Source organism: Sus scrofa, chromosome 2 (assembly GCF_054392235.1).
Source record: "Sus scrofa isolate SSC_HxYL_T2T_F1_AM1 chromosome 2, Sscrofa_HxYL_maternal_Yorkshire_Landrace_v2.0, whole genome shotgun sequence".
Lineage (NCBI taxonomy): Eukaryota > Metazoa > Chordata > Mammalia > Artiodactyla > Suidae > Sus > Sus scrofa.
In genome coordinates, this window is record NC_139384.1 from 76,806,944 (window position 1) to 76,832,968 (window position 26,025).

At 41.9% G+C, this 26,025-nt stretch overlaps 1 protein-coding gene across 2 annotated transcripts in view; it reads left to right on the forward strand.

Moving 5' to 3' along the window:
- Nucleotides 1-25,850, forward strand: part of LOC100517751 (uncharacterized) — a 30,188-nt gene extending 4,338 nt beyond the window's left edge. Inside the window, exons 2-5 of one of the 2 annotated variants that reach the window (XR_014837539.1) lie at nt 11,563-11,689; nt 11,891-11,951; nt 13,246-15,046; nt 25,801-25,850. Coding sequence is in view for 1 of the 2 variants with exons in the window: in XM_021083746.2 (XP_020939405.1) it covers nt 11,563-11,689; nt 11,891-11,951; nt 13,246-14,965 (1,908 nt within the window). In the remaining variant the exon portion in view is untranslated. Of the gene's footprint in view, nt 1-11,562; nt 11,690-11,890; nt 11,952-13,245; nt 16,192-25,800 lie in introns of those variants that run through there. The other variant, XM_021083746.2, reaches the window with a different exon arrangement.
- Nucleotides 25,851-26,025: the final 175 nt, after the last annotated feature.

Genomic DNA, 26,025 nt, shown 5'->3' on the forward strand with positions numbered 1-26,025 from the left:
CAAGGGTCAAACCTGATTCCTCATGGATACTAATCAGGTTCCTTACCGCTGAGCCACAACAGGAACTTCCTGGCCATTTTTCCATTGGGTTGATTTTGATATAAAGCTGCATGAGCTGTTCAAATAATCCCTTGTTGGTCACTTAGTTTGCAAAGATTTTCTCCTATTCTGTGGGTTGTCTTTTTTTTTTTTTTTTTTTTAAGGTTTTCCTTGCTGTTCAGAAGCTTTTAAGATTAATTAGGTCCCATTTGTTTATTTTTGTTCTTATTTTCATTACTCCAGGAGGTGGATCAAAAAAAAAAAAATATTGCTGTGATTTATGTCAGAGTGTTCTGCCTACGTTTTCCTCTTTTAAAAGAGTTTTATAGTATCTGGCCTTATGTTTAGGTCTTTAAATACATTTTGCATTTATTTTTGTGTAAGGTGTTCTTTTTGTGTATGAACATTCTTATTCTTGGGATTTAAAAGTTTAAAGGTTAACTTATTTCAAGTGTCTGTGGTGGCTTAGTGGGTTAAGAACCCATCGCAGTGTCCATGAGGCTGTTGGTTCGATCCCTGGCCTCTCTCAGTGGGTTAAGGATCTTGCATTGCCACAGGCTGTGGCATTGCTCACAGATGGGGCTCAGATCTGCTGTGGTTGTGGCTGCAGCTCCTATTTGACCTCTAGCCTGGGAAATCCATATGGGGCAGATGGCAGCCTTAAAAAGAATATGAACTTACTCCTGAGATGATCCCCTACAGTGCGATATGAGGAGAAACTATGATGCTTCTTGTTATTTAAGTTGGACAGAGATTTGAAACTTCATTTTTTATGGTTTAAACTTTTAAAAACATTAGTGTTTAAAGGAATAAATCTTAGAGTGGTTTCCTCTGTAGAAAAGTAAAATATAAATTTTAAAATAAAAATTTTAGGAGTTCCTGCTGTGGTGTAATGGAATCCATGGCATCTTGGGAGCCCTGGTTCACAGGTTCGATTCCCAGCCTGGTATAGTGGGTTAAGGATCTGGCATTGCTGCAGCTGGAGCTTAGGTCGTAACTGCAGCTTGGATCTAATCTGTGTCCGGGGAACTCCGCATGCTGTGGGGAGGCCAAAAATAGAAAACAATTTAAAAAGTAAAAAATAAAAATTTTAAGGCAAAAGTAAGTTAATTAAGAATAAAGGCTATTAAATAGAAAAATATATAAATTACTCAGTTTATTTTATTATTTAAAATTTTTTTCATTTTATATTCATTTTATATTGGAGTATAGTTGATTTATAATGTGTTCGTTACAGGTGTACAAGAAAGTGATTCAGTTATGCATATATCTATTCTTTTTCAGATTTTTTTCCCATATAGGTCATTACAGAATATCAAATAGAGTTCCCTGTGTTATACAGTTGGTCCTTGTGGAGTATCTGTTTTATATGTAGTAGTGTGTGTATGTTAATCCCCAACTTCTAATTTGTCCCTCCCCTTAGTTTATTTGAAATTCTAATTCCTTCATGGGAAGGTTAGCAAAAATCTGTAAGAGGAAGAAGGTCAAGTAGACTCTGTTCAGAACATCCTGATCCACTCTAGGATGTCTTCGTTGGGGTTCATCGATGTGAGAGTGAAGCAGTGACACAGGCTGTATGGGACACACATTGAAGAGGGGGATTATATCCTGTGCAAGAGGTAGGTCCATTGGGTGGTCAGCCATGAAGAGGAGTTATGTAAAAATACAAAGAGAAGAGAGGGAGCAAGGCTGTATTAGGATGGCTGGCTTGAGTCCATCCCTCTAATTCCAGAGGGCTCCCTAGGACACTGAAGTGCCTCTGCTAATGCAGCTGCTGCTGCTGCTGCCTGTGGTGCAACAAGAATCCTGATCTTCCGGGTTATAGAGGACAACACTGTGGCACCCCTGTGGAACAGCCAAAAGATTAGTTCAAACCTGACTTCAGCCTACGTTCCTCATACTTTATAGCGCAACCACTTGTAATGGAGGAGGCCGGTCATCCTGATGGCACTGATTTAAGACTCCACGGAGGAAAAAATCATAAATACCAGGGTAGAGAGGACATCTCTCCCCTGAAGCATATTCACTGACAAAGGACAAAAAAGAAAGAAAGAAAAAACACGGAAAGACAGGAGGGAGAGAAAAAAAGAAAAAAAGATTCTGAAACAGATGTTCAAAATTTTTTTTGACCACGTCCATGACATGCAAAAGTTCCCAGGCCAGGGATTGAACCCTCCGCACAGTGTCAGCAATGCCAGATCCTCAACCCACTGAGTCACCAGGGAACTCTGTGTGCAAGGTATTGTTGTTGTTTTTTTTTTTTTTTTTTTTGGTCTTTTTTTTTTTTTTTTTTTTGGTCTTTTTCTAGGGCCGCACTTGCGGCATATGGAGGTTCCCAGGCTAGGAGTCTTAATTGGAGCTGTAGCTGCCGGCCGATGCCACAGCCACAGCAGTGCTGGATCTGAGCCGCGTCTGCGACTGCGCCATAGCTCACAGCCACGCCAGATCCTTAACCCACTGAGCGAGGCCAGGGATCAAACCCACAACCTCATGGTTCCTAGTCAGATTCGTTTCCACTGCGCCACAACGGGAACTCCAAGTTTTTTTTTTTTTTAGTGTTTTTTTTTTTTTATTACTGAACGAATTTATTACATTTGTAGTTGTCAATGGTCATCACAATGCAATTTTATAGGATTTCCATACCACAACCCAAGCACATCCCCCTACCCCTCAAACTGTCTCCTTTGGAAACCATAAGTTTTTCAAAGTCTGTGAGTCAGTATCTGTTTTGCAAAGAAGTTCAGTCTGTCCTTTTTTCAGATTCCGCATGTGAGTGAAAGCATATGATGTTGGTGTCTCATTGTATGGTTGACTTCACATAGCATGATAATTTCTAGGTCCATCCATGTTGCTAAAAATTCTGGTACTTCATTCCTTTTAATGGCTGAATAATATTCTATTGTGTATATGTACCTCATCTTCTTGAACCACTCCTCTGTCATGGACATTTAGGTGGTTTCCATGTCTTGGGTATTGAAATTAGTGCTGCAGTGACCATCAGAGTACATGTGTCTTTGCGAGTCATGGTTTTCTCTGGATAGATGCCCAGGGGTGGGATTGCTGGATCAAATGGTAGTTCTATTTTTAATTTTCTGAGGAATCCATACTGTTTTCCACAGTGGTTGCACCAATTTACATTCCCATCAACAGTGTACTAGCATTCCTTTTTCTCCACACCCTCTCCAGCACTTATTGTTTGTAGGCTTTTTGATGATGGCCATTCAGCTGGTGTAGGGTTTCCTTTGCTGTGCAGAAACTTGTAAGTTTGATTAGGTTCCATTTGTTTATTTTTGTTTTTACTGTCATTACTCTAAGAGGTGGATCTGAGGAGATGTTGCTGTCGTTTATGTCAGAGGGTGTTTGGCCTATGTTTTCCTCCAAGAGTTTTATAGTGTCTGGTCTTATATCTAGGTCTTTAATCCATTTGGAGTTTATTTTTGTGTATTCTAATTTCATTCTTTTACCTGTGACCAGTTTTCCCAGCACCACTTATTGAACAAGCTGTCCTTTCCATTGTATATTCTTGCCTCCTTTTGTCATAGATGCGTTGGTTGTAGGTGTGTGGGTGTAATTCTGGGCTTTCTATCCTATTCCACTGATCTATATTTCTGTCTTTGTGCCAGTACCATATGGTTTTGATGATTGTTGCTTTGTAGTATAGTCTGAAGTCCAGGAGCCTGATTCCTCCAGCTCCATTTTTCTTTTTCAGGATGTCTTTGGCTATTCTGGGTCTTTTGTGCTTCCAAACAAACTTTAAAATATTTTGTTTGAGTTCTGTGAAAAATGTCCTTGGTAATTTGATAGGGATTCCATTGAATCTGTAGATTGCCTTAGGTAATATAGTCATTTTGATAATACTGACTCTTCCAATCCAAGAGCACGGTATGTCTAACCATCTATTTGTGTCATCTTGATTTCTTTCATCAGTGGCTTATAGTTTTCAGAGTACAGGTCTTTTGTCTCTTTAGGTAGGTTTACTCCTAGGTATTTTATTCTTTTGGATGCGATGGTAAATGGGATTGCTTCCCTAATTTCTCTTTATGGTCTTTCATTGTTAGTGTATAGAAATGCTGTCGATTTCTTTGTATTGATTTTGTATCCTGCGACTTTGCCAAATTCGTGGATGAGCTCTAACAGTTTTCTGGTAGAGTCTTTAGGATTCTCTAGGTATAATATCATGTCATCTGCAAATAGTGATAGTTTTACTTCTTCCTTTCCAATTTGGATTCCTTTTATCTCTTTTACTTCTCTGATTGCTGGGTCTAGGACTTCCGAAACTATGTTGAAGAGTAGAGGCGAGAAAGGACATCCTTGTCTTGTTCCTGATCTCAGCAGGAATTCTTTCAGCTTTGCACCATTGAGAATGATGTTAGCTCTGGGTTTGTCATATATGGCCTTTACTGTGTTGAGGTAGATTCTCTCTATGCCCAGTTTCTTAAGGGTTTTTATCAGAAATGGGTGTTGGATTTTGTCAAAGGCTTTTTCTGCGTCTATTGAGAGAATCATATGGTTTTTATTCTTCAGATTGTTAATGTGGTGTATCACACTGATTGATTTGTGGATATTGAAGAACCCTTGCATCCCTGGGATAAATCCCACTTGATGATGATGTACAATCCTTTTAATGTATTGTTGGATGCTGTTTGCTAGTATTTTGTTGGGGATTTTTGCATCTGTGTTCATCAGTGATATTGGCCTATAGTTTTCTTTTTTTGTGGAATCTTTGTCTGGTTTTGGTACCAGGGTGATGGTGGCCTCATAGAATGAGTTTAGGAATATCCCTTCCTCTGCAATTTTTTGAAATAGTTTCAGAAGGAGAGATGTTAGCTCTTCTCTAAATTGAAGAAGAGCTAAGATAGAATTCGCCTGTGAAGCCATCTGGTGCTGGACTTTTGTTTGTTGGAAGTTTTTTAATCACAGTTTCAATTTCAGTTCTTGTGATTGGTCCATTCACCTTTTCTATTTCATCTTGGTTTAGTCTTGGAAGATTGTACTTTTCTAAGAATTTGTCCATTTCTTCTAGGTTTTCTGTTTTATTGGCGTATAGTTGCATATAGCAGTCTCTTATGATCCTTTGTATTTCTGTGATGTCCGTTGTGACTTCTCCTTTTTCATTTCTAATTTTATTGATTTGAGTCCTTTCTCTTTTTTTTTTTTTCTTGATAAATCTGGCTAAGGGTTTCTCAATTTTGTTGATCTTTTCTAAGAACCAGCTTTTCGTTTCATTGATCTTTTCTGTGGTTTTCTTTGATTCTATTTCATTGATTTCTGCTCTGATCTTTATGATATCTTTCCGTCTACTAACTTTAGGTCTTGTCTGTTCTTCTCTCTCTAGTTGCTTTAGATGTAAAGTTAGCTTATTTATTTGAGCTTTTTCTTGTTTCCTGAGGTGGGCTTGTATTGCTATAAACTTTCCTCTTAGAACAGCTTTTGCTGCATCCCATAGGTTTTGGAGTGTCGTATCTTTGTTGTCATTTGCGTCTAGGTATTTTTTAATTTCCTCTTTGATTTCTTCAGCGATCCATTGGTTGTTTAGTAGCATGTTGTTCAGTCTCTATGTGTTTGTGTTTTTTGCAGTTTTTTTCTTGTTGTTGATTTCCAGTCATATAGCATTGTGGTCAGAGAAGATGCTTGATATGATTTCAATTTCCCTAAAGTTACTGAGGTTTGATTTGTAGCCCAGGATGTGATCAATCTTAGAAAATGTTCCATGTGCAGTTGAGAAGAATGTGTATTCTGTTGCTTTTGGATGAAATGTCCTATAAATATCTATTAAGTCCATCTAGTTTAATGCTTCATTCAGGGCCTGTGTTTCCTTATTGATTTTCTGTCTGGATGATCTGTCCATTGCTGTAAGTGGGGTGTTAATGTCCTCAACTATGATTGTGTTATTGCCGATTTGTCCTTTTAAGGTTGTTAGCAGTCGCCTTATATATTGTGGTGAACCTGTGTTGGGTGCGTAGATATTTAAAATTGTTATATCTTCTTCTTGGATTGATCCTTTGATCATTATGTAGTGACCTTCTTTGTCCCTTAAAATATTCTTCATTTTAAAGTCTATTTTGTCTGATATGAGTATTGCTACTCCAGCTTTCTTTTGATCCCTGTTTGCATGAAATATTTTCTTCCATCCTCTCACTTTCAATTTGTATGTGTCCCTAGCAGTGAAGTGAGTTTCTTGAAGACAGCATATATATGGGTCTTGTTTTTGTATCCATTCAGCCAGTCTGTGTCTTTTGGTTGGGGCGTTTAGTCCATTAACATTTAAGGTAATTATTGATATGTATGTTCTTACTGCCAGTTTATTAATTGCTTTGGATTTGTTTTTGTTGCTCATTTTTCTTCCCTTCTTCTCTTGTTTTCTCTTCTTCTGGTTTGATGAAGAGTTGTATTTGAGTTGATTTTTCTTATTTGTGTATCAGTTGTAGATTTTTGGTTTGCAGTTATTCTGAAGTTTTCATATAAGAGTCTCTATATATGTGAAATTGTTTTAAGTTGTTGGGCTCTTAACTGCAAGTTAATTTCCAGTGTCCTGCATTTGTACTCACCTCTTCTCATGATTTCGATTTTGGTGGCATAATTGTGCATGGATGATTTCTTATCTTTACTGTATATATACCTTTACTGGTGAGCCTTGTCATTTGTGGTGTTTTTGTTTCCTGTTGCTGTCTTTTCTGCCTAGAGAAGTTCCTTTAGTATTTGTTATAAGGCTGGTTTAGTGTTGCTGAATCCTCTCAGCTTTTGCTTATCTGTGAAGCTTTTGATTTCTCCTTCAAATCTGAATGAGAGCCTTGCTGGATAGAGTAATCTTGGTTGGAGGTTTTTTCCTTTCATCACATTGAGTATATCATGCCGCTCCCTTCTGGCCTGCAGAGCTTCTGCTGAAAAATCTGTTGATAACCTTATCAGGGTTCCCTTGCATGTAATTTGTTTCTTTTCCCTAGCTGCTTTCAGTATTTTCTCTTTGTCTTTAATTTTGGTCAGTTTGATTAATGTGTGTCTTGGTGTATTCCTCCTTGGGTTTATTTTATATGGTACTTGTTGTGCTTCCTGGATTTGAGTGAGTGGTTCCTTTCCCATGTTATTATCTCTTGGAATATTTTTTCTGTCCCCTTCTCCCTCTCTTCTCCTTCTGGCACCCCTATGATATGGTTGTTGGTGCATTTAACATTGTCCCAGAGTCCTCTGAGACTCTCTTCATTTGTTTTCAATCTTTTTTCTCTTTTCTGTTCCTCATCTGTAATTTCTACTAATCTGTCCTCCACCTTGCTTATTTGTTCTTCTGCCACCTGTATTTTGCTGTTAGCTGCTTCTAGTGAATTTTTTATTTCAGTGATTGTATTTTGCATCTCTTCTTGTTTAAGTTTTATGTCTTGTATCTCTTTGCTCAGTGTTTCCTGTAAGTTATCTATCTTTGCCTCCAATTTATTTCCAATGTTTTGCATCATCTTCAACATCAACACTCTAAAGTCTTTTACCTGGAGGCTGAATATTTCCTGATCATTTAGCTGATTTTCTGGGGTTTTTTCTTTCTCCCTCATCTGAGTTATAATTCTCTGTCTTTTCACTTTTATAGGTTTCTGGTGGGGTGAACTTTTTACAGATAATAGAGTTGTAGCCTCTCTTACTTCTGGTGTCTGCCCCCCTTGTTCCTGAAGTTGGTATGGGGCTTGCTATGGGCTTCCAGATGGGAGGGACTGATGCCTGCCCACTGGTAGGTGGAGCTGATTCTTCTCTCTGGTGGGGCTTTGTCTCTGGATGGGATTAGAGGCAGCTGTGTGCCTGAGGGGCCTTTCGGCAGCCAGTTTACTGATGGGTGGGGCTGTGATCCCACCTGGTTTGTTGTTTGCCCTGGGGCTTCTCAGCTCTGACTGATGGGGTGGGGCCAGATTTTCCCAAAACGGCCACCTCCAGAGAAAGGCAGCTGCTGAATATTCCCAAGAGCTTTGCTTACAATGTCCTTCCCTCACAACAAGCCACATACACCCCTGTTTTCCCAGGAGGTCCTCCAAGAACTGCAGTCAGGTTTGACCCAGATTCCTATGGAGACTTTGCTTTGCCCTGGGACCCAGTGCACGTGAAAGTCTGTGTGTACCTTTTAAGAATGGGGTCTTTGTTTCCCCCAGTCCCGTGGAGCTCCTGCGTGCAAGTCCCACTGGCCTTCAATGTCAGATGCTCCAGGGGCTCTTTCTCCCAGTGCCAGATCCCCACACATGGGAATTTGATGTGGGGTTCAAGGCTCTCACTCCTGTAGGTGAGTTTCTGTGAACCAGTTAGTTTCCAGTCTGTGGGGCTTCCCACCTGGAGGTATGGGGTTGCTCATATCGTATAATCGCCCCTCCTACCTCTTGATGTGGCCTCCTCTTTGTCTTCTGGAGTAGGATATCTTTTTTTAAGGTTTCCAGTCCATTTGGTTGAAGATTGCTCAGCCTTTAGTTGTGACTTTTGTTGTTTTTAGGAGAGAAGTTGAGCTCCAGTCCTTCTATTCTGCCATCTTAACCCCATCCTGCAAGTTTTTTAATGAACAAAATTTTTCACCTCCTGAGGAAATATGAAGGAGCCTGTTTGCTAACTTGTATGACAAGAATAGGATTCATTTTTAAAGAAACCACCCATCTTCCAAAGTTGTTTTCCATTCCCACCAGCAATGAATTAGCGTTCCTGTTTGACATCTTCTCCATCATTTGGTGTTGGTTCCAAATGATGTTGAATTTTAACCGTTATAGTGTCTAATGATAGCTCCTTTTAATTGCATTTCCTAATAACATATGTTGTTGAGTATCTTTTCTTAGGCTTCTTCAAATCCGTATACCTTCTTTGGTCATGTGTGTTCAGATCTTTTGCCCAGTATGTTACCTGTCTTCTTTTGTTGAGTTATAGAATTTTTTTAGATGTTTTGGATATTAGTCCTTTTTCAGAGAAGTGTTTTGCAAGGATTCTTCTCCCACACTGTGGCCTGTGTATTCAGTCTCTTAATGTTGTCTTTCATAGAGCAGATTTTCATTTTAACAATTTCAAATTTACTATCTTTCCTTCATTGTTTTTGGTGTTTTATTAAAAAATTAGTCACCAGGAGTTCCCCCTGTGGATTGGCAACATCTTGAGAGCTCTGGGATGCAGGTTTGATCCCTGACCCTGTGCAGTGACTTAGGTTGCAGCTGCAGCTCAGGTCTGATTCCCAGCTCAAGAACTCCATATGCTGCAGGGCAGCCAAAAAAATCAATCAATCAATAAAAATTTGTCACCATGTGCAAGGTCACCTATATTTTCTCTAATGTGATCTTTTAGTAATTTTGTATTGTATATTTATGATCCATTTCGAGTTAACTGTTGTAAAAGGTATAAAATCCATATCTAGAGTTGTGGGGTTTAATATTTGCATGTCAAGTTTTCCTGGCACTATTTGTTGCATAGGCTAAGTTTTCTTCATTGAATTGCCTTTGATCAGTTGTCAAAGATCAGTTGAGTGTATTAGCTTGGATCTATAGGAGAACATTGACTTGAGTATGTTAACCATTTGTCCTTCAACATTAATTTACTCTCTTATTGGTTCATGGACTTTTTTTTATTATTGTTGATTCTTTGAGGTTTTCGCCTTAGATGGTCATGTCATGTGTGACAGAGAGATGTATTTCTTACTTCTCATTCTGTGTGCCCCTTCGTTCTTGGCTTACACTTCCAGTACAGTTTTGATCACTATTGGTGAGAATGAATATCATTGCCTTCTTCCTCATTTTACCAAGAAAGTATCTCATTTCTCACCATGAAGTATCATGGTGACTACAGACTTCTTATAGATGGTCTTAATCAAGAGAGGAAATATTGCTCTGTTTCTACTCTGCTGTCATAAATGGATTTTGAATATTGTCAAATACTTTGGTACTTTCTTTTTTTTTTTTTTTTTTTTCCTTTTTGGCTGCACCCACAGTGTGTGGAAGCTACCAGGCCAGGAATCAAACCTGTGCAGTACTTGTAAACAGAGCCGCAGCAGTGACAATGCCAGATCCTTAACCTTAGTCCTTAAGGAACTTTTCCTGTGTTTTTTGACTTTATAGGGCTGCACCTGTGGCATATGGAAGTTCTGGGGCTAGGGGTCCAATTGCTGCTGTGCCTTTTGGCCACAGCCCAGCCACAGCAACACAGGATTCAAGCCATATCTGCTACCTGTGCCAAAGCTTTCAGCAATGCTGGATTTTTACCCACTAAGCGAGGCCAGGGATCAAACCCACATCCTCATGGATACTAGTCGGTTTCTTAACATGCTGGGCCACAACAGAAACTCCTGTATGTGAATGTGATCATAAAAAGACAACTCCCATGTGCCTTCCCTGGCTCTCTCAAGCTGTTTCATGCTCTCTTGAGAGGCCTCCCTTACCCTATCCATAAACAAAACCTCTGGAGGAATAAACCCTTTCCTAACCTCTTTCCAGTGAGGGATTCTCATGCTCGGGGGTTGAGGTCTCCTGCTCCTTTACTGCAAGGGGGATCATAGAAATGACAGACATTGGCTGGGTGGCCTGTAGAGCAGCTGGTCAGGAAACACTTCCTCCTGATTGGAGACTGGGGATTTTACGTTCTTTGGAAGAAAGCACTGCTGACACTTACACATATTTTATAATTGCGGGGAAATTCAGTATCAGACCATCATGGTCTTGAGCGAAGTCTTTGCCGTCTGCAGCTCTTAACGTGTTCCTCAAGGCAGCAGGGCCCAGGGTAACTAATGGTTCTGCCAGGAAGAGCTTTCTGGCCTATCGTTGATTCAGTTGGTGTTCCTGTGTGCCAGGAATTGGCTGGAAGCTGCTCAGAGGCACATGGGTATATGGATTTTGTAATGTAAGTTGTCACGCCTTCTTCCTTATGTCTGCGTTCTCAGATCCAAATTACTCACTAGCCCATCAAATACAACAGAGAGAGAAAGGAAGAATTGCATCTGTGATGATGATGACACAAGTTAAAAGTAATTTTCTCCACAGGAGTATTTGCATCTAGCCATCTGATTCCTTCTAATGGCCTGAAGAACCCAGAACTCTGTGGCCAGCTAGGCTTTGTTAAAGATTTGCTTTCCACAGGCCTCTTGGAATCTCATGTTTGGTGATGAAAATAGAAGAGAAACCCTCTAGTTCCTCGTCATGGTTTTATTCACTGGGACCTCATGGAGTGCTGTGAACAGTAGGTAATAAGGACAGAGAGCAAAGGTTTTCTCACAAGGAATGGGTGAAAACCATAACGTGTGTTTCATTTATAGGCATTGGGTCATTTTCCAACATACTCTGGACCCTGCCATTAGAGAGCAATAGCATGTAATGTGCTCACAATGAAGATGTATATAAATCACATCTGCGTATTCATGATGCTGTAGGTTTATGAGGAAGTCAGTGTGGACAGAGAGTTGGTTTCTGATGATCAAGTCATGGAATCGAGGTTTGGCGATGACAGAATCAGACATCGCCTTTCTATCCGTAGACTATAGTCTGGCAATGTCAGGCTCACACATCCTACCGTATCCACATTTGGCTATTTTAGGACTCAGTGGTTTTTGAGGATGTGGCCGTGAACTTCACCCTGGAGGAGTGGGCCTTACTGGATCTTTCCCAGAAGAAACTCTATAGAGATGTGATGCGAGAGACCTTGAGGAACCTGGCCTTAGTAGGTAAGGGTGACACCTTTCCTTCACTTTGTCAGAGAACAAGTTTTTCCTGCCCGTCAGCATTGTTCTAAGATGTAGAATGTGGAAAGGGGGCACATTGGTGAATAAGCTAGGCGTGGTCGCAGCTCATTGTAGCGCTAGAATCTGATATTTTTGGTGTAATTTCTAATGCTTTGGAGTCATTTTTCTGGGTTTGCATTTTAGGGAGAAAATGGGAAGGTCATGCCATTGAAGATGAGTACAAAAATCCGGGGAGGAAACCAAGGTGAGTCTCTCACAATAGAATAGAAAGTAACTGTTTCATGTCAGAGTCCTGGTATATTGTGAAATTTTAAAAACAAGAAAAATAAATAAGCTTGTCTACAATTTAAAAAAATTTTTTTAATTGTTGTATTTCTTTTTAGGGCCACACTCATGGCATATGGAAGTTCTTGGGCTAGAGTTTGAACTGGAGCTGCCATCACCGATCTACACCCCAGCCACACCAAAGCTGAGCCTCATCTGTGACCTATGCTGCAGCTCTCGGCAATGTGGATCCTTAACCCACTGAGCAAAGCCAGGGATCAAACCTTCATCCTCATGGAGACTGGTTGGGTTTTTAATCCGCTGAGCTACAACAGGAACTCCATTTTTGTTTTTAATAATCTAATCTTAATGGTACATGTGTTCCTTTCTTTCTTACTCTTTCTCTCTCTCCTACTCTCTTTTTCTTTCTCTCTCTTTTTTTCTTTTCCTGTCTTTTCGTTTATTCCTTGGGCCACACCTTCAGCATATGGAAATTCCTGGGCTGGGGATCAAACTGGAGCTGTAGCTTCTGACCTACACCACTGCCACAGCAACACTGAATCTCAGCCACATCTGTGACCTATGCCATAGCTTATGGCAACACTGGAACCATAACCCCCTGAGTGAGGTCAGGGATTGAACCTGCATCCTCATGGATAGTGCTTGGGTTCTTAACCCACTGAGCCACAATTGGAACGCCTCAAATGTATTTATTCTTAGAAAAATGTTAATGCTCTCATTAACATTTCAGTATTGGCAAAAGAGTTCACTTGGAAACAGTATTAATAAAGCCTATATATGAATGTGATTTTTTTTTTTTTTTTTTTTTTTTTGGTCTTTTTTAGGGCTGCACTCACGTCATATGGAAGTTTCCAGGCTAGGGGTCAAATTGGAGCTACAGCTGCTGGCCTACACCAAATCCAGATCCAAGTCGTGTCTGCAACCTACACCATAGCTCATGGCAATGCCAGATCCTTAACCAACTGAGAGAGGCCAGGGATAGAACCTGCATCCTCATGGATACTAGTCAGATTGGTTTCTACTGAGCCACAACAGGAACTCCTGAATGTGACTGTTTTGATGGTAGCAAGGGTGAAGTCTTCTTGCACAGTTTTCAGTATATTCAATTCCAGATAATTTAGATGGGGCAAGAAACCTGCACTTTTGAGATAAATCATAAAATGTAGCTCACATGTTCTAGTAATGAATATAAAATCACTAATGAAGAAATCATTAGTAACTTGCATTTCCTTTTTTTTTTTTTTTTTTTCCAGAAATCTTGTGGTAAGAAGACTCTGTGAAAATAGAGAGGGTAGTCCACCTGGAGAAAACTTGAGCCTTATTCCAAGTCTCAGTTTGAATCAGAAAACTCCTGGGGTGAAACCACATCCATGCAGTGCTTGTGGAAAGGGCTTCATGCATCGTTCATCCCTTAACAGACACATTAAATGTCACACTGAACCAAAACCAGATGAGTGTTGGAAATATGGAGAGAAGCCATATACATGTAAGGAAGATGGGACAGCCTTCAGTTATCTCCAGGTTTCTGAAAAACATGAGGGAAATCACAGTGGAAAGGAAATCTATACGTGTACAGAGGGCGGAAGAGCCTTCATGTGCCTCAGAAGTTTCCAGAGACACAAGGTAATGCACACTGGAAATGTTCCTCATAGATGTAAGGAATGTGGCAAAACCTTTACTTCCTCAGATTCTCTTCAAATACACGAAAGAACCCACACCAGAGAAAAATCCTATCCGTGTATACAGTGTGGAAGAACCTATAGATCCCATCACAATTTTCAAGCACATTTAAGGACTCACATAGAAAGGAAACCATTTGAATGTAAAAAATGTTGTAAAGTTTTCATTTGTCCTCGTTCCCTTTGGAAGCATGAAAGAATTCATAGTGAGGAGAAACCCTATACATGTAGAGAATGTGGTAAAGCTTTCCATTCTCTTGTAGACTTCCAAGTACATGAAAGAAGTCACACTGGAGAAAAACCCTACAGATGTGAAAAATGTAGTAAAGCCTTCAGTCGTCCCAGTTATCTTCGAAAACATGAAAGAAGGCACATCAAAGGGAAAACCTATGATTGTAAACATTGTGGAAAAGCCTTCAGAGATCACCAATTCTTAGAAAAACATGGAAGAACTCATACTGGAGAGAAACCCTATGAATGTAAACAGTGTATTAAAGCTTTCAGTTACTATTATTCCTTAAAAATACATGTAAGGACTCATACTGGAGAGAGACCCTATAAATGTACAGAATGTGGAAAAGCTTACCGATATCTCAGTTCCCTTCAAACACATCAAAGTATTCACACAGGAGAAATACCATATGAATGTAAGCAATGTGGTAAAGCTTTGATTTCTCGGAGAGGTTTCCAACTGCATGTAAGAAATCATACTGGAGAAAAACCATATGAATGTGAAAAATGTCATAAAACCTTCAGTTGTTCCAGTTACCTTCGAAGACATGAGAGAATTCACAGTGTAGAAAAACCCTATGAATGTAAGGATTGTGGGAAAGCCTTCATCTGGTACACGAGCTATCAAAGACACACGAAAATACACAGTGGAGAGAAACCCTATGAATGTACGCAGTGTAGTAAAGCATTCGTGTGTCCCAGTTATCTTCGCAAACATGAAAAAACTCATGCTAGAAGGAAACGCTATGTCTGTAAACAGTGTGGTAAAGCCTTCAGTTTTCACCGTTCCTTACAAACACATGAAAACACTCACACTGGAGAGAAAACGTACAAATGTAAACATTGTGGTAAAGCCTTCAATTATAACTGTTCCTTACAAACACATGGAAAAACTCATGCTGGAGAGAAACCCTATAAGTGTGGAAAAGCCTCCCTTTGTTGCCCAAACTGTCTAAGACGTGTGAGAGTGCACAGGGGAAAGAACCACATAAATGTGAAGAATATGAGAAAGCCTGTAGTCATCTTAATCCCCTTAGAAGGCACAGAAAGACTCACTGGATAATCTTGAATGTAAACAGTGTGGTAAGACGTCATGAGCCCACATTCTTACATGTGTAAACTCCTACAGTAAAGAAGAAAAAAAGTAAGTAACATGACCAAGTTTGATGGAAATTAATTTATGTATGATGTTCCAGAAAACTTTGAGCCTGAAAGACTCGTTATTAATGTTGTGAATTTATTATGTTTATCCAGTCTCTTCCTTGGCGTGCACCACTGGACTCTGGATTTTTACCTGTTAATTTTTATTTTTTTGGTTTTTAGGGCCACATCCGAGGCATATGGAGCTTCCCAGGGAAGGGATCGAATCAGAGCTATAGCCTCTGGCCTATACCACAGCCATAGCAATGCGAGATCCAAGCTGCATCTGCGGCCTACACACAGCTCATGGCAACACTGGATCCTTAACTCACTAAGCAAGGTGAGGGATTGAACCCGAAACCTCATGGTTCCTAGTCGGATTCGTTTCTGCTGCACCACAATGGGAACTCCCCTGTTAATTTTTAGAAAGAAATATTGAAGTGAGACTTCTTCGGGTTGTTTTTCAATGGTAGTAATATGAGTGCAACGTAGTTCAGGTAATTTCCTCAAATGAGTTAATATTTTCTCCATTTTTGAGCCTGTGGGATCCATATGTGAATTCAAGTGTGTTTCTGATAAGGAGTTAGGTTTATTTGTAAATAGTGTTTTCTTTGTTCTTTGTTAGGGGACCATTGAGGAATGATAGTTTGGTATTGGGATTTTCCTTCTTGGCCTTGTGTGGCAGTTTCTAAATACCCCTACTCCATTACTTATATAAATATTCCACCTCTCTTGTGGAAAAAGCTTCTGTTGGGGTAATGGGTATGCGAGCATTTTTATATTTTCCATTCTAATAAATAGTTGTGATAAATTTTATGTGTGTTAAGTTTGTGAACGAATATAGTTTCATGTGAATTATTATTTTCTTATTTGGGCCTTTGCTTTTTGTCTGTTACTCTGGCTGGAATTTGATGAAAAGACTTTGGCTTAAAAAGAGAGGTAAGATATAATAGGATCAAAAACTGAATATAATGGAAAAAAATTATATTTAAAAATTTTTTTAAAAAGTTGGCTCCAAAAGGAGACAGTCTGGGGGGTGGGGGGATGTATTTGGGTTGTGGGATGGAAATCCTATAAAACTGGATTGTAATGATCATTGTAAAAAAAAAAATTTTTTTTTAATAAAATAAAATTAAAAATTAAAAAAAAGAAGTTGGAAATATCCTCCCTGTGGATAATGTCAGGGACTAGATTTTACAAAACCCATTCCCATTTATGGTTCCATGTTAGAATTCACCAGGAGCCTCACTTGCATGGGATTTGGAAGGCAGAAACAAACAAGGCATTCTTAGTCAGAGTTTGGAGCCACCATCCAGGGAGAGAGACCAAGCCACAGGAGCTTCAAGGATTCCATCTTCCAGCCTGTTTTCTGGATTTTGTGGACCTTTTCATCAAGAGTATCCTCAAAACCACCCCCAGCTGTTTGATTTCTGTTTTCATAGAGCCGTAGGTTTGCGCTGATGTCTTCCTAAGATCCACGTCAAAGATCCACTGGAGTTTGGATTTCTTGCTGGGTTCTTTGGTGTCCATCAGGAAACTAATTGAGACTTTCATGCTTGGGAGTACTGTCTGATTCCCCACTTCTCTAATGATATCCATCTGAGGTCTAATTGGTATGGGAAGCACTTTATGCTTTTCAGAGTGCTAGGGGGAATGTTTGCGTCTACAAAGGTGCAGTCAAAAAGGACATGGGGGTGTGTTTCTCTACTGCCTCGTGCACTGGCTGCCTTAAGTGGTCCTTCCCTGTGAGAATAGGCACCTTCCTCCTGTCATGTCAGCAGGATGGACTGTGGGTGTCTCCTGTTCCCTGCAGCTGAATGTATGTCTCAGTGTTTTCCAACATGTATGTGTGTTTTTTTGGTCAAAGGAAAGTTTCTGTATTCCTTTCATTGAAATCTATTCTTAACTCCTTTCTAAGCTATCATATGGTAAGAAATATTGTTTTTTAAAATATCCTGAGAGGATATATTAATAATATGTCCCATTATAATTGTGAAATTTTTTTTGTCTTTTTTTAATTTTTTTGGGGCCGCACCCACAGCATATGGAGGTTCCCAGGCTAGTGATCTAATCCGAGCTGTTGCTGCCAGCCTATGCCACAGCAGTGCCAGGTCCAAGCTGTGTCTACAACTTACACCACAGCTCACAGCAACGCTGGATCCTTAACCCACTGAGCAAGGCCAGGGATTGAACCCTCAACCTCATGGTTCCTAGTCAGATTCATTTCGGCTGCGCCACAACGGGAACTCCCTAATTGTGGATTTTTCAAAGAAACTTGGTGATTTTTTCATTTAGTGACTCTAAGTTATGAGTCAGTGTTATCTTTTCCATAAAATGTTCTGGTAATTTGTCCTCAAGCATGTTTTTTTCTTCTTCAATATTTATAGTTTTTGATGTGAAACTAATTTTTCATTCATAATTTATAGCCAAAACTTAAATTACGTATTTTCAGTGCCCTCTTCCTAGTGACCCACACGATTGCACCTGTGGTCAAAGAGAAGGGTGTAATGAATTCTGATAATAAGAATGACCACAGCATACAGTGACCACGTGCTGTATCATAAAGGGTAGTCTGGACTTCTGTGGGTTTTGGCTTGTGTCATATGATTTGATTGCTATTGAAAGCATCAGGAATTTTTTTGTGTATTGAATGCTGTGAGGGCTAACCTTTATCATTGGTAATCATGAAGCTGGTTTTCTAGAAGGCAAAACAGTTGAATGCAGTGAAATCGAATTCATGAGGAGCCCCCCCCCCCCCGCCAGTCCATCATAATAGTAAGAAGAGGGAAATATTGGTCATTGTTAGGATTTGAAACAGGTTTATAAAATCCCTTTATATGTGTCTTGACCCATGATGGTCACTGATTGCCTTTGATGCAGGAGGTCTGAGACATTTTGTCTTCAGCAGGATAAGATTAGGCCTTGCAGTGAATACAGGCCAGCTCCTGGTCCTTTGGAACAGCTTTTGCCTTTCCTGCTTATGACTAAAAACTGATGTATTTTTTAACATTGTTTTGGATTTTTTTCTTTTTGCCATAAAGTCTGTCAGTTAAAGTATATAAATTGACTTCTTAGTATGTGCTGTGTAATAGTTTCAGTAATAACTCCCTTATGATTCAACTGGGGCATTTAAGTAAATTGTGAGAAAACACAGGTAGCAAGGGAAGAAGACAGGACCTCTGTCCTCATCAAGCCTTCTTGCTCAGAGACTGTACTCTGGAGGTGACTGGTTCAGCATCTCTCATTGCCATGCAGTTGAGTCCGTCTCTCAGTCCCCTGAGACCTCTATCAGGTGAGTCATAAGCCTTTCCTGTCCTCCCGGGGTGTGTGTGTGCGCTACGCTACCCGGGCAGCAGTCTCAACCCCACTTCTGCTGGTGACCATGACAGCTGGCACCGTGAGCAGCATGTCCAGACATGACCAGCACCCGTGGGTCTGTCTTGCTTGGACTTGCTCACCTGCTCTGCTGTCTATTGGTGGCCAGCACTCGGGGCTGCTGGGGGCTGGGGAGCTCGTGCTGTGACCTGTGCTGTTCTGTGTTGCACTGTTTACACTCCCAAGCCTCAGTTCTGAGTTCAGCCCATCAGAATTGTCATTTTCAGAATTTTGAAAAACATAGTAGGCTAAACACTCTCTGACATAAACCACAGCAATAGTTCTCAGATCCACCTCCACCTCCACCTCCTAGAGTAATGACAGGAAGAGCAAAAATAAACAAATGGGACCTAATTAAACTCCAAAGTTCTTGCACAGCAAAGGGAACCCTGAACAAAATGAAAAGGCAACCCACAGGATGGGAGAAGATCTTGGCAAATGAAACGACTGACAAGGGATTAATCTCCAAAATACAGAAACACCTCCTGCAACTCACTACCAAAAAAACCCAAAACAACCCCATCCAAAAATGGGCAGAAGATCTAAACAGACAAATCGTCACAGGAGAGAGACATCAGACAGCCAAAAAACACATGAAAAGATACTCATCATCACCCATTCTTCGAGAAAGGCAAATCAGAACCAGGATGAGGTACCACCTTACACAAGCCAGAATGGCCATCATCAAAAAATCTACAGACAATAAATGCTGAGGAGGGTGTGGAGAAAAGGGAACCCTCTTACACTGTTGGTGGGAATGTAAACGGGTGCAACCACTATGGAAAACAGTATGGAGATTCCTCACAGAACTGAAAATAGAATGACCATTTGATCCAGCAATCCCACTCCTGGGCATCTATCCACAGAAAACCATGACTCGAAAAGACACACGTACCCCAGTGTTCACTGCAGCACTGTGTGCAATAGCCAAGACATGGGAGCAACCTGAATGGCCACTGACAGAGGAGTGGCTGAAGAAGATGTGGTGCATATACACAATGGACTGTTACTCAGCCATAGAAGGAATGCAGTAATGGCATTTGCAGCACCATGGAGGGACCTAGAAATCATCATCCTAAGTGGAGTTAGACAGTGAGACACAAAGGCCATATGCAATCACTTATATGTGGAATCTGAAAACAGGATACAGCAAACTTCTTTGCAGAACAGATACTGACTCCCAGACTTTGAAAAGCTTAAGGTTATCAAAGGAAACAGGTTGGAGGTGGGGAGGGATGTGCTGGGGGTTTGGGATGGAAATGCTGTAAAATGGGGTTGTGGTGATTGTTGTACAACTATAAATATAATAAAATTCATTGAGTTAAAAAAAAAAATAGGCGTTCCCGTCGTGGTGCAGTGGTTAACGAATCCGACTAGGAACCATGAGGTTGCGGGTTCGGTCCCTGCCCTTGCTCAGTGGGTTAACGATCCGGCGTTGCCGTGAGCTGTGGTGTAGGTTGCAGACGCGGCTCGGATCCCGCGTTGCTGTGGCTCTGGCGTAGGCCGGTGGCTACAGCTCCGATTCAACCCCTAGCCTGGGAACCTCCATATGCCGCGGGAGCAGCCCAAGAAATAGCAACAACAACAAAAGACAAAAGACAAAACACAAAAAAAAAAAAAAAAAAAAAAGATAAAGAATTCTTAGGCACCCAGTAGGAGGAATGTGAGATGAGGCTCTCCTTAAAGAAGTCCAGGGTCACTATCTTAGTCGGGATTTGTCTGTGTATTGAGTGAAGCCGTGACAGAGGCTGAGTTGGGCACAAAACGTAGGGCATATGTGCCTTGGATGGTCAGGCATGAAAGAGTAGTTACATTAAGACAGAGAGGAGTTCCCGCTGTGGCCCTCCTTTGGCGTCTTTGCAGTGCCAGGACGCAGGTTTGATCCCCAGCACAGTAAGCTAAGGGATCAGCCATTGCCGCAACTGCGGCTTAGGTCCCAACTGCAGCTTGGATCTGATCCCTGGTCCAGGAATCTAGATGCCAGCGGGATTTGGGGAGATTAAAAAACAAAACAAAACAAAACAAAGAACAGCAGAGAGGAGAAAAAGCTGTGTTAGATCGTGGGCTGAGTCCACATTCCTAATATTCCAGAGAGCTCCCTAAAACCCTGAAATGTCTCTACTGCTGCTGCCTCCTTTGCAATGAAAGGTCCTGTCCTTCAGGGCTGTAGAGGACTATGTCACCCCCGTGGAACGGGCAGGGGATTAGTTTCAACCGGACTTAAGCCCAGGTCCCTTGTACCTAGTGAAGCAACCACTTGTCTCAGGGGAGACCTCTCACTCCAGTGGCACTGATTGAGGCTTTCTGGAGGAAGACATTTATAAATATCAGGGTAGACGGCACAGCCCCTCCCTCCCCTGAAGTATATCCAGTGACCAAAAAACCAGGGAAGGACAGGAGGGAGAGAATAAAGAATTAGTACTGAAACGTAGGTCCAAAATTATACCCAATTGGAAATCTGAAATATATTAAAAGAATGTACACTACGAAAAGGATAAAGGGGTACTGTTTGGTTTCTTGGTCCTCTACAACCTCGGTTCTGAATTAATTTTGCCATCGGCTTTTACTTAACTGCACTGATTCACAAACCCTCATGCAAAGAATCAATACCAGGTCTCAAATTACAGTTATACCTGGGGTCCCACTCAAGCAGATCCCTGTGATAATCTTAGGGGCTTTACTGTCATGTGGAATATAAATAGGTATGTTTCGCCTTAATTATGAGAGCTATGGCCTCACCAAAATTTCCTATGGTCCTAGCACCCACATTGTTTTAAAATATCCCATACCAAGCAGGGAGGGTCTGAAGCAATGAGTTATATGTGCAGTTTTAATTTAGTCTTTGACACTTTCAAAGTACATTATGAAAATGGAACTGCAGGACCTTACCCCCACCCCCAGCCCTGTTAAGTTACTTGATATGCCCCACGATAAATGAAAGAAAATCATGAAGGGCTGCACATCATTGTACAACACTGGTCTACTGAAAAAGTGGTTATCCCCTCTGCTTTTTTTAATATGGCACATTGATATTCACATGATACTTGTTTTTTTAATTATTTGGCCACACCCTTGGTGTGGAGGTTCTCCTCCAAGGGATCAAACATGCGCCACAGCAATGACCTGCACCACAGCTGTAAGAACATGGGATCCATAACCTTCTTTGCTACATAGGAACTTCCTGCTTCTCCTTTCTAACAGCCTTATTTGGCCCGTCCTTTTTTTTTTTTTTTTTTCCTTGCTTTTTAGTGCCACACTTGTGGCATATGAAAGTTCCCAGGCTAGGGCTCAAATCGGAGCTGCAACTGCTGTCCTATACCACAGCCACAGCAATGCCAGATCTGAGTTGCGCCCTATACCACAGCTCACAGCAACCCTGGATCCTTAACCCACTGAGCAAGGCCGGGGATCAGACCCAAGTTCTCACGAATACTAGTCAGGTTCGTTAGTGCTGAGCCACAATGGAAACTCTTGTCCACTGGCTTCTAACACAAACTGCTTCCCTTGATCTCAGTCTGTTTGCCATTGGAGCTGCAACAACCCCTTCTTCCAGAGCTGTGCTAAAAACACCTGAGCATGTCACCCCTCATCCAGCTTCCCAGGCACCTTATGACTTGCTGCCTGTAATCAGCAGCCCAGGAGCTCAGCTCAGCTACAGAGACCCCCGTGAGACAAGACACAGCTAAACCTGGGCCTTCGGCCATAACCACCTGCAGGAGGGGTGGCCTCCCCTCTCCTCAGTCCTTGCCAGGTGCCGTGGTGTTGAAAGAAGTCACCCCCTTCCCAGACCTCCAGAATCCCTGAGGGCTCCTTAGGTTCCCCAAGTGAGAAGCAATGGCGTTCATAGGGACAACATGGTCACAGATTAGAGGTTGCCTAGGATTGCAGTTTGGAGGAAGAAGATGGGAAGATAAGGCAGTGACATATAAAGGGTACAAGGGTTCCTAACTTCCTTCCTTCCCTCCCTCCCTTCTTTTTTACCTGCAGCATATGGAAGTTCACAGGCTAGGGGTCGGATCAGAACTGCAGACAGGCCTACACCACAACCATGGCAACACTGGATCGGAGCCTTATCTGTGACCTACGCCACAGCTTTTGGTAATGCTGGATCCTTAACCCACTGAGTGAGGCCAGGGACTGAACCCACATCCTCAGAGACACTATGTAGGGTTCTTAACCTGCTGAGCCACAATAGGAACTCCGGTTTCTTTTTGAGGCCACAAAAAATGGTGGTGATGATTGTACATACCTGTGAATATACCAAACACCATTGAATTATACGTGTTACGGAAATGCATTGTATGATATGTGTATTACATCTCAACAAAGCTCTTCAAATAAGTGCTTGAGGAGTTTTGAATCAACCTGTTAAGTATATTAAAGAGTTTTCAGGTATGTACATATTTACATAATTTTTTCATTTTTTTATTTTGGTAACAAGCTTCAGTTGCCTTAGTGCTATAGCCATTTATATTTGAAAATTTCTAGGGGGACACTCAAAAGCTATCTAGAACACATTTTCTTCTAGTGTAAACTATATACCTGAGGGTTTTATATACACACCTCATAGGTTATGGTTGGTCAGAGCCAGGTCCCTTCACCCAGGTGAGGGCTGAGGGGATTCAAACTGCCACCAGAGCCAAGTGCTTGGAGGATTCTTTAGCTCAAGTGCAAGTGAATGGAGATGAAGACGGGGTGGGTGGAAGCCTCAAGCTGTTGACATAGGTCAGAACGGAGGGAGACTCTTTAGTACATTGTTTAGGTTATTTTCAAGTGTGTTTGTAAACAAGGGCCTGTACCACAAGTGGGCTCGCAGCCTATGCCAACCCCTGACCCGGGAGATCCTTGGACCCTCTTGTCCCAGTTGGCCTGACTTGAGACCCCTCTCACTTCAGTCAATGGTGGCTCTCTGTCTGGAAAATGACTCTGGAATTCCCTACGAACACCTGGGTCTCGAACTCAAAAGGAGCTGTAGGAAGACACCACTGTCCCTCGAGGACCAGGGAGGAGTTTGTTTAAAAGCAAAAGTCCCTAGAGGGGACAAGTTCCCGCCCACGGGCGAAGCTTGTTGGGCTCCACCACATGAGTTTCCTGCCCCGTTGTCACTCAGGGAAAAGGGGGCGGTTCCTTTCGAACGGTCCAATCAGGAGTACAGCAGGGGCAGTTGGGTGGAGCAAATAGCTGGAAGCTTCAGAAGGCAGGCGGGAAGGTTGGAACCGTGTTTCTGTTCTGCGTCAGGAGCGCTGTGAGTTCTGCAGGTCGTGGGAGTCAAAGGGACGACCCCGGGGACTCGAAACCCCAGGAATTGGTGAGTGTGTGGGGCTGGGTGTCCGAGGACGGGAAGGAGGGGTCCGAACAGCGGTGGCAGGATCTGGGCCTCCTCGTGGTCGACCCCGGAGTTTGTGGACCTGAGTCCTCTCGGCGCTGCTCAGACCTCATTCCCTTAAGGACGAACTGGGAGGTGGGGGTGCTGGGCTGGCCGCTGGGACCCCGGGTGTCACTGCCCAGCTCCTCCCCCGGCAGCTCTGTGCCCGCGTCTCCCAAGATTTTGCAATGACCACAGTAAGACAGGGAACAAATTACAAGTTAAAATTACAGGCTACTAAATAGAAAAATATGGTTCATAAAAATTACTTCGTTTAAGTAGCAATACCTGGGAAGGTTGCGGGGGGAAACCCTGTAAGACAAGAAGATCAAAAGCAGACTTCCTCCAAATCATCCTGATTTCCTTCGGTGCTCTTGCTTCAGCCATCGGGAAATGGGGCCCACTTAACAGTTATCGTTTTCGATTTAGCCTGTACGTTTAGAGTGAATGCATGAGTGAGGCTGCGGTGGCCCTGACAGTAGGGGTGGGGTAGTCTCAGGTGAGTTTAAGGATGATTACACACTGTGAAGAAGAGAGGTTTTTTTCAGAGTGGAAACGGAGCAAGGCAGCCGGTAAGTGGCAGGCCGAGTCCACTCCTAATACCAGGGGGCTCACCAGGACCCTCAAGTACCTCTGTTGCTGCAGCCCTTGCCCCTACTGATCCTCTGAGCTATTGTGGGCAAAACAGTAAAGGGATATGGCACAGCAAAGGGATTAGTTCAAACCAGATTTCAGCCCGGGATACTTAAACTATGTAGCAACCATTTCCATGCCAGAGTGCTCTAACCTGATGTGACAGGTTTGAGGACCTCTAGAGGAACAGTTTTATAAATACTGGAGCAGAGAGGACACCCACTTCCCTGAGGTTTATGCAGAGACCTAAAATACAAAACAGGGAAGAACATGAGAGAAGGAACAACAGGAAAATTATGTGGACAAAGGGCCACAATTTGACCCATCTGGAAAGCTAAAATATGTTAAAATAATTTTTGTAACAAAAAAGGATACAAGGGTGCCCTTTGGCTTTTGAGCCTCTAAAACACAGGTCTTGAATTAATGTTACCATCTCCTGTAACACAGTAATTCACAACCCTTTATGCAGTTACTCAATTCTGGGTTTCAAATTACAGTTATACCTGGGATCTTGTAAATTTAAGCAAGGTAGACCATGATCTTAGGGGAACTATTGAATATAATATGGAGGACAAACTGGTACACTTTGCTTAACCATCAGAACTGCTTTGCCTTTTCTCACAATGTCCTAAAATATCCCATGGTGAGTCAGAAAGCTCTAAACCAGTTTATTAATTAATATTTGTTTCGTACCTCCAAATTGACTTCACAAAATGGGATTCCATGGTCTTTACCCCTTACTTAAGTGAGTTAATATGGCCCAGTATACATTAAAAAAAGGCCTTTAGCATTCACCTTGTGGCTCAGTGGGTTAAGGACCCGATATTGTCTCTGAGAGGATTTGGGTTCAATCTTTGGCCTTGCTCAGTGGGTTAAGAATTTGGCTGCAAGCTGTGGGTTAAGAATTGCTGCAAGCTGTGGCATAGATCAAAGATGAGCCTCTGATCTGGTGTTGCTGTGGCTGTGGCCCCAATTCCACCCCGGCCCGGTAATTTCCATATGCCGTGAAAGTGGCCCTAAAAAGAAAGAAAAGGGGGGAGGAGGGAAGGCCTTCAAAGATTGAAAACTGCTATAACAAATCTTTTAGGAAAGCATGATTATTCCCATAACTTCTACTGTAAACAGCTGGATTTGCCCTCTTCTTAAACTTGGAGGAATGAATGACTCCTCACAGTGGATCGTGGCAGTCTTGAGGCTGTGGTCTCACCAAATAAACTCCTGTACCCAGTCTCCAATATTATGGAAGTTACTGATTCCATCCACTCACCAACTGAGTAAATACGCTGCTGTCATGTTTGGCTGTCTCTTCTATTTAGGGCCTATTTCAGCTGCATTTGGCCTCACCTTTGAAGGGTCCTGATACACCTTTACCTTTTATCCTCAAGGAACCTCAACATCATTGCCCCTGCACACAGCTTCCGAAAGGCAAGATCTGAACTGCATTTCCAATTCCAGGAGCAGAGGTATGACCTTATCTTAATAACATTCTCCTCTGTGTATTTTTTTTGGGGGGGAGGGCTATGCCCACAGCATGTGGAAGTTCCTAGGCCAAGGATCAAACCTGAGCCACAGCGTGACAACACCAAGTCCTTAACCACTAGGCCACCAGG